This window comes from Quercus lobata, chromosome 11, assembly GCF_001633185.2.
Source record: "Quercus lobata isolate SW786 chromosome 11, ValleyOak3.0 Primary Assembly, whole genome shotgun sequence".
Classification (NCBI taxonomy): Eukaryota; Viridiplantae; Streptophyta; class Magnoliopsida; order Fagales; family Fagaceae; genus Quercus; species Quercus lobata.
Window position 1 is genome coordinate 47,883,922 of NC_044914.1, and position 14,072 is coordinate 47,897,993.

The following is a 14,072-nucleotide window of genomic DNA, read 5'->3' on the forward strand; positions in this document are numbered from 1 at the left end:
TTCTCAATGTTACTATTCTATGTTTCTCCTTTCGTATCCACTCTAGTAAATACAATATGGTATAATACATCGCATTACTAATATATTTAACAATATAGACTAAACCTTAACTTGGTTACAAATAGGGAAAAAACTTAGGTGCTCCGAGAGCAATGTTCCCTCTTCTCACATGAGAGGTGGACCGCACGTGTGGGGCCCATCCCTCATGTGAGAGGAGGGAACATTGCTCTCGGAGCACATAAGAATTACCCTACAAATAGAATTGTGTTATAATTGTTAATTCATGTTTCAAACTATATAAGCTGTCATGGGTCCCGCAGGTTTATTTTGATTATCTATTGCCTAGCTGGTAATGTCAGTATATATACATGCTCAAATAGCTAGCCAACACTCAATGGCTACCAATGGCAACTCACGTCTTATCAATTCTCACTTCTCAATCTCATCCCTACTTTTAATTCTCCTAGCCATATTACCATCCGGGTCTCACATTATCATGGGCTATGGTTTCTCAATCAGAGAAGCAACCATTGATGACCTCCAACTTGCTTTCAAGCAAAACCAACTCACCTCGAGACAACTCGTTGAGTTTTACATTGGAGAAATCCGGAAACTCAACCCGGTCCTTCATGGAGTCATAGAGGTGAACCCAGATGCGCTATATGAAGCTGATAAGGCAGACCACGAGCGCAACGCTAAGGCACCCAGGACACTATCTGGGTTGCATGGTATTCCAATATTGGTCAAGGATACTATTGGAACAAAGGATAAGCTGAATACCACGGCTGGCTCGTTTGCACTGCTTGGCTCAGTTGTGCCTAGGGATGCTGGTGTGGTAACCAAGTTGAGAAATGCTGGGGCTATCATACTGGGGAAGGCTAGCTTGAGCGAGTGGGCTAATTTTATGTCACTTGCAGCACCAAGTGGTTTTAGTGCAAGAGGTGGCCAGGGCAAAGTAAGTTAATTTTATGTGCTTGCGAAATAATATATATATATATATATATATATATATATAAGTTCAAAGAACTCAAGATTTATATTATAAATTCGCATTCTATGCGGACTTTTTTATTAAAAAAACGTCGCACTTTTTTAAGGAACTCAATTTTTGGGAACTCGAGTTACATGTAAAATTATAGTTTCATGAACTCAAGTTACAAAACAGTGGTAAATTACTAAATATTTTACAAATAGTGATAGATTACTAAATATTTTGCCTAAACATGCTGTTAGGCCATTTTCGCTAATACTTTTATTAGAAAGGGTTTGATTTACCTCTAGTACTTTTTTAGAGAGAGATAGATAATTCTCCTAATTTGAGCCTTGGTAATTACATAGTCTCACTCTCATCTCCTCAAACACTCTCTCACCCTTAAATATTAGAGTCATAAGGACCCAATTACTAAGCCTTGAATGCACCCTAACAATGCAATAAGAACACTTGGAACTTGGAAAATGTTTTTTTTTCTTTCCAACTTTTAAGGACCGGTCTATTAATTTTTGTCTCTCCTTATTTTTATTTTTAATATTCTTTAGAATTAAACACCTTTTTGTTTTTTTTATTGATATTGACCACAATAAAATAAGGATATTTTAATCGATATCTTTAGGATATTTGTTAATGGATAATTTTTAAAAAGTCTAAATATCACTTTGATGGAAAATATAAAAATTTTATAAAAAATCTTAGTTGTTTTTTTTTCCATGGAAATTTTCTAAAAAATATTCCTAAATCAATTCCATTAGAGCATCTATTAACTTTTTCCCATAAATGAATTTTAGTGAATTTGGGAATGATTCCACTTGCTTATACAAAGTGAAGAGCTACTGAATTTCAGCACTTAACTAACAGTGCTCGAGTTATGTCTTCACGCGCCATTCGTTATATCTGTTGTTGTCTGGAGAATCGAGATACACGTGAGGTTCCTTACTTTGTTAACAACATTTGTATCTTAAACACTGCTCAACCTTCTGCACCACTTAAAATAAAAAAAAAAAAAAAAAAAAAAAAAAAAAAAAAAAAAAAAAACCAAACGTACGTATCTATTTAACTATTTCATATTATATCATAGTCTAATAACATTGGCTATACTATACTATACTATATATATATATATATATATATATCTCTAGAATTTGCACTCTGTTGTGTTCTTCTGAAATGTTCACATGAAGACGTCAAATTCTGTAAGACCCTCTTAGTCTTTAACTCTCTAACTCTCTGTTTCATAAATATGACTTTTTTTTTGTTGGTATTTATTTACTGTTCATGAATATTATCCCTAAATTAAAAATAGTAGTTAGATATCTTACAAATTTGTTTACAAACTTACACAATTCAATCTCAAGTTGATATAATTATAATATTAGATATGCTTTAATCGAAATGATCATACTTACAAGCTTGTTTCCTAACATATGATTATATTTGAACTAAGCTCATTTTGCAAGCAAGTTTAAATGGAATTGGATTGTTTGCGAAATAAATGAATATAAAGTAAATATTTCCTGAGCCAAACCTGAATTATTTATAAAACATATATATCATTTCATTTACAACTCTACCAGACAATGGAAATCCCAAACCAAAAATGTAATCGTTCTCAAATTCTCAATTTTAGCATCTAATTTTCAACAGACATCTATAAAAAACAACCTTAAAAAAAGGGGGGAAACCAGAGTATACTCTGGTTTAAGATTCTGAAACTCAAGTAAACTTAAATATTAGCAGGAATTTGGCCAGAAAAAAATTTGGCAAAGTGAGCTAACAGGAAACACTAACAAACTATATATATAAATATATATATATATACTTTTATTAAAAAAAAAAAAAAAAAAAACTATTTACTAAATGTGACCAAGACCTAATGTTTTGCTATTGCATTCAGAACCCTTACGTTTTATCAGTAACTCCTTGTGGGTCAAGTAGTGGGCCAGCAATATCAGTTGCGGCAAATCTGGTAGCAGTGGCACTTGGGACCGAGACTGATGGCTCAATCCTATGTCCTGCCAGTTTTAACTCAGTAGTAGGCATCAAGCCAACAGTTGGGCTCACCAGCCGAGCAGGGGTCATCCCAGTCTCTCCTAGGCAGGACACTATTGGGTATGTGATTTTACACTTTCCATTGTGAAATTATAAGAGCGCTTGCATCATTCCATGAAAAATGGCTTAAATAAAAAATTTTGGCCAATTAACCTTAAAAATCACTTACATCAGTTCGTGTAAAGTTATGCATCTATGGTCCATTTTCCATTTTAACTATAATAGTCATGTAAATTTACATAGTTACTATAATTGTGTATATGTATATTTTATTTATTCTTTGTGTTTTTCGAAAATGAGAGAAGAGAGTGGATAGTGGTTCTGATCTGTGAATTGAATAATACTAAAGATAGATAAACAATTAAAAAAATAATGAAAAATTGATATTTTAATAAAATAGATAATAGAAAAGATAAATAAATGTGAGTGTTTTTTAAAATTAAAGTGATTATGTAAGATAGAAAAAAAATAGATTTTTATACTTGTAAGGACACAATTCTCTGGCGGCCCAATAAGGATGTTGGGCTCGCGTACGAAAGATCCCTCACAATATGATTTGTAGAGAGTGGGCTTGAAAAGCTAGCCGCTGGTCATGGGGCGATGTCCGATCTTGGCTTTAGAGGAATTCAGGTAGAAAAAGGAGTTGGGCCTGAACATTTAAGCCCTAAGACGTCGCACCCTATGGGATGGGACTCCTCGGAGTTGATCCGAGGACCATTGAGGCCTTACCCCGGTTATCCAACGACGGACTTTCTTCAGTGAAGTCCGGTGTTGTTGAGATGTTCTCCCCCATGTGATCTTTTTTTTAGGTGGGATGGGATCCTCTTCAGATTTATTTACTTTCTTCTTTTATACTCATCCGTGTTCATTGTCCTTCGTCCACGTGTAGGGTCAATCTTTACAAGACTGATATTTGTCCCATCAGTCTAATCCCAGAATTGTTGGGTATGGTTGATAAGGCTGCAGAGTACGGCTCTGTCATGTGTTAGGTCTTATCCGGAAGGGTAGTAAGGATAACTTCCCCAAGATATTTTGGATCTCCTTACAAATTCGTCCCTATACCAGTTTTATCCCTTCATTTCGGTGGGATTCAGGATCTGCCGAGGACCAAACTGTCCTCGGCTGCCTTCCAAAAATTGTTGTGCTCTGTACTGTAGAGCTTGGGTCACAGCTCTCCTCGGATTGGGCCTTCGGATTTTCCAGGAGCAATTGGGCTTGGTCTTTAAATTATTGGGCCCCACAATACTAAAATAGTAAAAAATATTTGCACAAATTTATGTGAACTCTAATGTGTTCTTTGTGTTATGAAGCATTGCAACGTATTCACATTCACGTGATAGTATTTTGTATAACTATGGTATGCAACTATAGCATGTAGTGTCCACATGTCAGTGCTCTCTACCAACTATAAAATATGTAACCAATGTAAAAGGTAAATAGAAAATATTGAGGGTTACATTTACCATTACAATTCTAAGCATCCAACTGAGCACAGTGCTCTATCTAAAATTTTCTATTATAAATATCAATCAAGTAACCCCCCGCCCTTTTTCTTATTGAGAATCTATCAATCAAGTAACTTAGATTAATAAAGTAAAATCAATTTGAACTGGTAACGTGTTTGGTCCTTCTCATCCCTGCGGCACTTGTCCAACTTTCATTGGCTAGTCTTTTTGACCTGGATTCGTCACATGTTACATGTCGAGTTTGCTACTCATATCAACATGTTAGGTGATGAAGGTTAAATTGGGCCATATAGGGCATTCTGTTCTTTCCATGGCTCCAAGCTCGGGCAGCCGCTCTGTAAAGTCCATCTCATCTAATTTTGAAAAATTGCATTTGTATCCAAGGGATGTGGTATTGTTTTTCTTGCAGGGCCCAATTTTTTTGAGCCATTAAAAATTTGGCCCAAACATAACATAAAAGCTTTTGCACGTACAGCATGATATGTCATAGCATAATCATATCTATCTCTAAAAGGTTTACTTTTTTGTTTCCCTAAGACTTTGTGTTACAATTTTCATTCACCATGGTTATGTATGTACAAATGGTCTAAATGGAGTGCCACTGTGACTAATTGAACAGGCCAATCACGAGGACAGTATCAGATGCTGTTCATGTTCTTCATGCCATTGCAGGTTTCGACTACAATGATAAAGCAACAAAGAATGCATCAAGATACCTTCCACGTGGTGGCTATAAACAGTTTCTAAATGCTTATAGGCTTAAAGGGAAGAGGTTGGGAATAGTTAGGAATCCCTTCTTTACTTCTGGCACTGGATCTCTCCATGCTAAAGCTTTTGAGCATCATTTCCAGACTCTAAGGTAAAAGAGTTCCAAGTACTAATCTAAATATAAAAAATCAAAAACAAAAATAAAAAATTTTCAAGTAATAAATTGGCTTAACATAATGGCGTTGCTTTAATATGTCATAATTTTTATGTTAAAAAGGCAAGAAGGTGCAATTTTGATAGACCACTTGGAAATAGCCAACATCGATGTTATCTTGAATGTCACATTAAGTGGGGAAGTAATAGCTTTGCTGGCTGAGTTCAAACTATCCTTAAATGCATATCTAAAAGATCTGGTGATTTCTCCAGTGCGGTCCTTGGCAGATGTAATAGCCAACAACAAGTTCTCAGATGTGGTAAGTAGGAAAATTCTAAAATTACAACAAATTTTACCATACAAAACTTACAAACTTGCGTGATAATAAATATGAATGATTGGTGTTACTTTAACAATATAATAAATAAATATTTCAATTACTTATTTTCTAATGGGTGAAATATCACCAAGGTTCCTTAATTTCTTTGATCCATGGTTGGATACTCAAGCGACCTGGGCAAAGCTTGTATTTTTTATGCTGAACATTTGACTTGAATGGACATGCAGGAAAAGATTAAGGAATATGGCCAAGCCATCTTTCTAGCATCCCAAGCCACGAATGGAATTGGTAATAATGAGAAAGCAGCATTGCTTAACTTGAAAAAACTTTCGAGAGATGGATTTGAGAAACTGATGCGTAAGAATAGGTTAGATGCACTGGTAACACCTGGTCCAGATGCTGCTTCAGTTCTTGCAATTGGGGGATTCCCTGGTATTAATGTCCCTGCAGGATATGATAATAACGGTGTGCCCTTTGGCATAACCTTCGGAGGACTAAAGGGCTCAGAGCCAACGTTGATTGAGATTGCATATGGCTTTGAGCAGGCTACTAAGATTAGAAAGCCACCTTCATTTAAACCTTGATGTTTTAGAACAACCTCTATTTTAAATTGAAGAACGTGTATTAATACCTCTTAATCATTTACTTCGATTAAACTTGTATGATCTGGTGATTTCTATCTATCAATAAAAAGAATAAAGCATTAATATATGTTCTTATGGCAGATGATACATCGAGTATAGTATCAAAACATGCTCAAAATTAAAATGAAAAGGACTGTGACCTACAAAATTATGGACATAATAACATTAGCTCTTAAATGCTTTCCATCAAATTAACAAGGTGGCTTGATATAGTTTTAGCCCTAAGACAAAAGTATGAAGTAGACATTTTTTAATTTAAATGTCACTCCAATAATATTTATGAAACTTTCTATAATGTATATTTTTATTTAAAATATATTCTTCTTACTCGTTAAAATATAAATTGCTTCTTCTCAATAAATATAAATATATATATATATATATATTTTTTTTTAAAATTTATGGGTTCATTTGTTTTCATGTAAAATAATTTAGGAAAATTTTCCCCCAAATTTTAGGTGTTTTGCCCACGCCCAACCTAAAATTCTGGTCAAATTGAAAGTAATTTTAATTAACCATAAAATAAGACCCTTTTATATGTAAATTGTTTTACGCATAGCCCACCCCACCCCCCACCCCCATCGAACCCAATCGACCTATTGTAACTTGCCACAACCAACTTCTCTCTCTCTCTCTCTCTCTCTCTCTCTCTCTCTCTCTCTCTCTCTCTCTCTCTCTCTCTCTCTCTCTCATTGCATTTTTAGCATTGTTACAAGGAAAAAAAAAAAAAAAACAAATATTTGAAAAGTTTATTCTCTTTTTACCGTTCAACTCAGGTCCAATTAAGAGATTTGTAGCATAACTAATTGATACCTCCTAATTTTTCCAAGAAAGAAATTTAGGATTCAAATTTCCCTACTCTCAACCATATATGGATTTTTTTTTTATTAAAAAAAAATCACATGGGGCGATTGGTTCCACAATATTATAACCACAAAAGGGAGCATGTGTAGTTTTTAGTGAACTTTTCAGTGCCTCTTAGACTTTTTGGATAATTTTATTCCTTTGACCTAGGCATGATACTTGTCTATGTATGTGCAACGTATGTATGAATAAATACATGTAGTAGCACTTTCTTCTTCTTCCGTCAATTGTTTAAAAGCACAGTATCGGAACACTTAAAAAATTTTCAATTTGGACCATTAAGAGCATCTCCAACAGATGTTGTATCAGGGTTTTTTGGAGAATCTATGCTACTGTTCACGCTCCAACTAGTTCGGTATACACAAAATGTAACTAAATTTTTTTTGAAGTTGCTATAGTACTTCTCAAAATCTAGAGAACACTGTAGCAACTCCAAATCAATTTTTCTTCTTAAAAAATTATACCAGCTACTATTATATCAATTCTTTCTCTCACCTCCGAATTTCTTTTTTTTTTTTCTCTCATTCTCCCCGTTTCTCACATAATCTAAACACAATACAAAACAAAATCCAATTCTTAAAATAAAGTTGAATCAGAACAAGCAAATATAAAAATTTAAAAAAAAAAAAAAAAAGAACAAGCTGATCTGACCCTGTTTCTCACATAATCCAAACACAAAACACAAAAAAAAAAAAAAATCCAATTCTTAAAATAAAATTGAATCAGAACAATCAAATATGAAAAAAAAAAAAAAAAAAGGCCAATTTGACCCAGCCTAGTGGTGGGGAGGAGGACAAGCGATGGTGGGGCAGCAGACGTGGTAGTGTTACATGGTGAATGCCGATCTCCACTGGCTTTGTCCTTTCGGTGACCTCGATCTCCACCAGCGGTAGGGCGGCGGACGAGCAGCACTCTCTCTCTCTCTCTCTCTCTCTCTCTCTCTCTCTCTCTCTCTCTCTCTCTCTCTCTCTCTCTCTCTCTCTCTCTCTCTCTCTCTGATGTGAACAAAATGTGAGGTTGCTGGAACTGGAATGTTCTTGAGGTGAAAAAGAAAATAAAAGAAGGGAAGATAGAGATAGGACTAGACACTTGTGTGGAGGAGAAAAACAAGAAAAAGAAAAAAGAAAAAAAGAAATGAAACGTGTATGGATGAAAATGAAATGAAAGAAATAAAAATAATATAAAAAATAAAAAATCCTAATAGAAAAATACTACCACAATATTTTCACAATAAATTTTAAGTAACAGATTGTTATTAATTAATATTAGTGAGTAAAAAAATAATTTCAATGGTAGGTTCAAATTAGAACTAGTAACAACTTTCCACATAAATTTTGTTGTGAAAGTATTGCGTAAAATATTGTGAACATAACACTTCTCATTGAAAAATATAGTTGTTAAAAAAAGAAGAAATGATGATTAAAAAAAGAATAAACAATAAATGAAGAAATAATATTTAAATGAGATAGAGGATCTGTTGGAAAGTGGATTTGAAAAAGTGGGTAGATAAAAGCTAAATGTCACTGTTCATTCTACAAATAGTACAAAAATTTGAAGAATCTGGGTCTAAGATTATTTAGCTTTTTGAAATAATTCATTTATTCATATGCTTGGTAATTATGTGTTTGTTAAGCACTATCTAAGCATATAATTTTAACGACGAATCAATTTAAACATGCAACATTATTTAAAAATACAAATTTTTCTTATCAAATTTCAACCAAAAAAAATAATAATAATAATAATAATAATCTTCTGGCAGAAGTATATCCAGAGTCCCAGACTCGAACATGCTTCAATATTTATTTTTCCTTTCATGAACGCATCCTAATTGTCTAAAATCACACACACACACACACACACACACACATATATATATATATATATATATAATTCTAATAGTATTTTATTTTATATTTTATTATTTATATGAATGAGCTTTGGGTAATCTCGAATCACAATAAATTGGTATCAGAACTTTCGTTATCATGATCCAATAATTTGTTAGCACTATCATAGGCACCCAAAAAACCCCGAAAAATTCAGTACCTAACTTTATAATTTTGCATAATTTACTTTGACCGAACTTTTTCAGTACTCAACGTAATATTTTTGCATAATTTTATTACTTTGACCAATACATGATGAGTACTTGTCCAACTCATTAAAAAAAAAAAAACAAACAAACACAACTTGTCTAAATTAAAATAGGACCAAAAAGAAAGGGTTATGTGTAAGTCTAACGTAGTAAGTACGCAGTATGCACAGGTTTTTGAGGATGTACGCAGTATGCACATGTCGTTGCACAAGACTACACTTGTCGAAAATGCGGACCTTGGTGTTACTTTTATTCTTCTCTATCTTCGTCAACACAATCAACGGCTCACAATTCACAATCACCGAGGCCACCATCGATGACATCCACCGTGCCTTCAACGGAAACCAACTCAGTTCAAGGCAACTAGTTGACTTGTACTTGGACCAGATTGCAGCATTGAATCCCCAGCTTCGCAGCGTACTGGAAGTGAATCCAGACGCTCGGAATCAAGCGGAGGAGGCTGACCGCGAGAGGGAGGAGGCGGCGGCGAAAGATCAGAACTGTCGATCGTTGGGAGAGTTGCATGGGATTCCCATACTGTTGAAAGACAGTATAGGGACTAAGGATAAGCTGAACACCACGTGTGGGTCCTACGCGCTGCTGGGATCAACGGTGGCTAGAGATGCCGGCGTGGTTCAACGGTTGAGAAGAGCCGGGGCTGTGATATTGGGGAAGGCTAGTCTTAATGAATGGTATGGGCTTCGGTCGTTGGCGATTCCAGATGGTTGGTGTGCTAGAGGTGGACAAGCAGTGGTTAGTCTTATATTTGAGTGATGTTAGATATTACTATATAGATTTTTTACTTTATAAAGTTTATTAGTTTTCAGTTTTTACTTTTTACAGTTATTTAATTAAACTATACTGTTAATGGACAATTTTTTTTTTTTTTTATACAGCAAATTTATAATTGTTGAATTGATCATAATTCTTAATTATGTCTTTAGCTAGTAGTTGTGATCGTAACATTACAGACTTTACAGTTAATTAATTAAAAGATAACAACTCCAACTCCACATCGAGCTAGGTCAAAACATGTCTTGAGTTTCAAAAAGATATATAAATCTATAGGTCCAACCAGTCAAACTCAGTCTAGACTCTAGAGTGTAAGAAGATAAATAAATCAATAAATAAGAGTGATCTTAAGATATTGCAAATTTTGCTACACACTTGTTACAAATTGAAGTGTTATTCATCACATAAATGTAATAAAATGTCCTACTTAGTGCACAATGCTTCCATTTTTGCAAGGACTAGAAAGAGATCGTGGTAATAAAATTGAGTCTGTAACTTAGACATTTATTAAATTTGTTATTAAGTTTGTAAACATTTTGTAGTAAAATTGATACTAATTTTAATATTTTTGAAGATGGCATGAATACAGACCGGATTCGGAATGAAGTTGAAATTGTTTGAGCAATATTGCGCAATATGTCGTGAAATATAAGTTGTCTATGTGTAAAAACATTAGGAATTCCATTCAAAACAGGGCATTCTAATGATAAGTGCGGACATGTACTGACATGGACATAACACAATAACTTTTGAAAAGCTAAGACACAATACACATAACAATTAACTAATTAACTCCAAGGACAAGCCTGTAGCAGTGTCCCTAAGGCGCTGTGTCCGTGTCCAACATGAACACGACAGAGATTTTGGAGTATCCATACTTTTTAGATAATAGATCATGTAAATTATTTGTAATGATAAGAATTGTTACACACATTTTTTATATTGAATTCATGTTTTGAAAAACATTATTTGGAATATCCTTTTATTGTGTTTGAGCGTACCTAGGGGAACGTCTATTAGTTGCAGTTTTGCTGCTGGTTTGGGATGTTGCATTGAGTTTTTGTTTTCTGCAGCTTGGCTGCTTGTGCTCTACTTCTGCTCTTTAGTGAATAAAATCTCATATTCATCCAATATATATATATATATATAGACACACACACACACAAAAGAGGTCTTCAATCATGAAATATTTTGGGGGAACATGCAGAATCCTTATCTGAAATCCGGGGGAACATGTGGATCAAGCAGTGGGTCCGCAATCTCAGTGGCAGCAAACATGGTATCAGTGTCACTGGGGACTGAAACCGATGGCTCCATCATCTGTCCAGCTGATCAAAACTCGGTTGTAGGGATTAAACCCACTGTTGGTCTCACCAGCCGTTCCGGTGTCATTCCAATCTCTCCCCGTCAGGACACAATTGGGTAAGTTAATCTGTTGCACATTGCTTTATATATATATATATATATATATAAAATAAATAAAAAAAAGGTAAAAAACTAGCACTAGATATTGTGATAGAATAGTGGTTAAGCGATTAACTTGATCATGTCCTAGTAGCCTAAGATTTTAGAATAAATAACAATTTATCAAGGAGAAGTGAACTTATGTATGTGACACAGGATTGTTGCCTTTTAGGCAGAGGTTTAAGTAATGAATTTTGATTATGTGCAATTACAGGCCCATATGCAGAACTGTAACGGATGCAGTGTATGTGCTTGATGCCATTGTGGGTTTTGATCCACGAGATAATGAAGCAACAAAGGCAGCATCTGTGTTCATACCTCCAGGTGGTTATAGACAATTTCTGAATGAAAATGGCCTCAAGGGGAAGAGATTGGGTGTTGTAAGGGAACCGTTTTTGGACTCATATAATGGAACCTCTGCAATTCCAGCCTTTAAGCATCATCTGAATGTGTTAAGGTAAATTTATGCAAGGGCAGTTGTAACTTGGAAAGTAATACATATGCACAGTTCTAGCACACACAAGTTAACCCCTTCAACATAGTTGTCCAACTCTCCAACCTAGGCTATCATTGCCTTCACTAGCATATATAGCTATGAAAAAGCAAGATGATGTTGTTTAATCAAGTTCTTAGAGTGTGAAATTTAACCTTCAGTTTTATTTTGGTTATGTCAAGGCAAAGAGGTGCAACTATAGTAGACAACCTGGAAATAGCAAACATCGATGTGATTTTGGATCGCACTCAAAGTGGCGAATTAATTGCATTGCTGGCCGAGTTCAAGATTTCATTAAATGACTACCTGAAAGAGCTTAGCAACTCTAGAGTGAAGTCATTGGCAGACATAATTGCATTCAACTTGAATAACCCAGTTATAGTAAGTATATGATTCTTTGAAAGATGGACATACAGCATGATTAGCACGCTAATAAGCTAGTGTTGTACCAAATTGGTGAAACAACTTCCAAAGATAACAATATTGGTTAGCTTTTTTTAATGATTCCCAAACACCCTATATTTTGAGGATTCAATTAGTCTATTGAAAATTCATAATCAACCCCAAAATTTTGGGACTAAGATTTAGTGGTTGTTGTGAGGTTCTGGAAACACCTCTATATGTGGTTTTGCATTATATACTTTTGAATTTTGAACAAAATATTATGCTGATTTTTAACTCCAAGAGAATGAATAAATTATGCACCTCAATTCAATTTCACAGCTCTTTTTGTGTTTGATATATGCAGACAATTTATTTAGCTTCGGTCATTGCAGGAAAAACTGAAAGAATATAGTCAGGATGAGTTCATTGCATCGGAGAATACAAGTGGGATTGGAGAGCAAGAGATAGAGGCAATAGAGATGATGGCAAACTTGTCAAAATATGGGTTTGAAAAACTGATGAAGGACAATAACTTGGATGCAATGTTGACAATAGGCTCAAATGCTTCCACAGTACTAGCAATTGGTGGTTACCCAGCAATAACTGTTCCAGCCGGGTATGAAAGCAATGGAATGCCGTTTGGGATTAGTTTTGGGGGCTTAAAGGGTTCAGAACCGAAGCTGATTGAGATTTCTTATGCATTTGAACAAGCCACAAGGGAACGACGGCCTCCCACTTTTCTTGAATAATGGTACGAAGTGAACAACTTCCTTGAATGCTATATTTTGATAATTGGGTTGTAAATAAGGCCATATTACAATAAATATACCATGCCAAAAATAAGTGTGTTTTTATTGGAAAAATGTATTAGCCATCTTAACTTGGTGAATTACATGTTGGTTGTTGATATTGTTATTGGAAAAATGTGAATTTTTAGGTGTTTTGACTGAGGCCAACAACAAATTGTTATCGAGGCTTTCACTATCATACGTCAAAACAAAAGAACAAAAGTTAATTCTACTTGTCAGTTAGAATTTGTTGTAAAAATGTTATATACATAATAATTTTTCATCATTTTCAATGGACTTTTTAGCGCCTAACTTTGGATAATTTTATTGCTTTGACCCACGCATGATAGATACTTGTCTAGTTCAAAAAAAAAAAAAAAAAAACAAAACAAAAACAAAAACAAAAACAAAAGGATGACACACTTTGCACTTGTCTAATTCAAATAATTCTTAAATCTAAAGGAAAAAGTTATATTTATGTTTAATATGTAAGACTAAATTGATTTGGTGTCCCATGTGATAAGGCACATGTAATAAGTTAGAGGTTGAATATGATATAAAGACATATCTATTAGCGTTTTATCTTATTGGTAAATTAGAAAAGTGGTTTTCTAACGCAACTCCAACTTTGATGGAGTGGAGGATAAAGTAAACTAGAAAACTAGTCTTCTCTTTGCCCACTAAAGTATTCATTTTTCCCCCATCATAGATTAAATATGATTGAATTGAGCATATATAACCAAAAATGGTGAACAAAGAGAAACCAATCCTGCAGAAAATTATTATTATTCACTAGATATCAAGAGAATTGCATCAATAGATCTAGGTAAGTCT

The 14,072-nt window shown here is 34.3% G+C and overlaps 2 protein-coding genes across 2 annotated transcripts; both read left to right on the forward strand.

Moving 5' to 3' along the window:
* Positions 1–394: 394 nt before the first annotated feature.
* LOC115967354 (probable amidase At4g34880) lies at positions 395–6,295 on the forward strand. Its single transcript, XM_031086434.1, has 5 exons — positions 395–955; positions 2,889–3,103; positions 5,129–5,368; positions 5,495–5,690; positions 5,939–6,295. The coding sequence occupies exons 1-5, from the start codon at positions 395–397 to the stop codon at positions 6,293–6,295; spliced, it is 1,569 nt and encodes a 522-aa protein (XP_030942294.1).
* Positions 6,296–9,464: 3,169 nt separating this feature from the next.
* LOC115967774 (probable amidase At4g34880) lies at positions 9,465–13,365 on the forward strand. Its single transcript, XM_031086918.1, has 5 exons — positions 9,465–10,070; positions 11,317–11,531; positions 11,788–12,030; positions 12,249–12,447; positions 12,843–13,365. The coding sequence occupies exons 1-5, from the start codon at positions 9,480–9,482 to the stop codon at positions 13,197–13,199; spliced, it is 1,605 nt and encodes a 534-aa protein (XP_030942778.1). The 5' UTR covers positions 9,465–9,479; the 3' UTR covers positions 13,200–13,365.
* Positions 13,366–14,072: the final 707 nt, after the last annotated feature.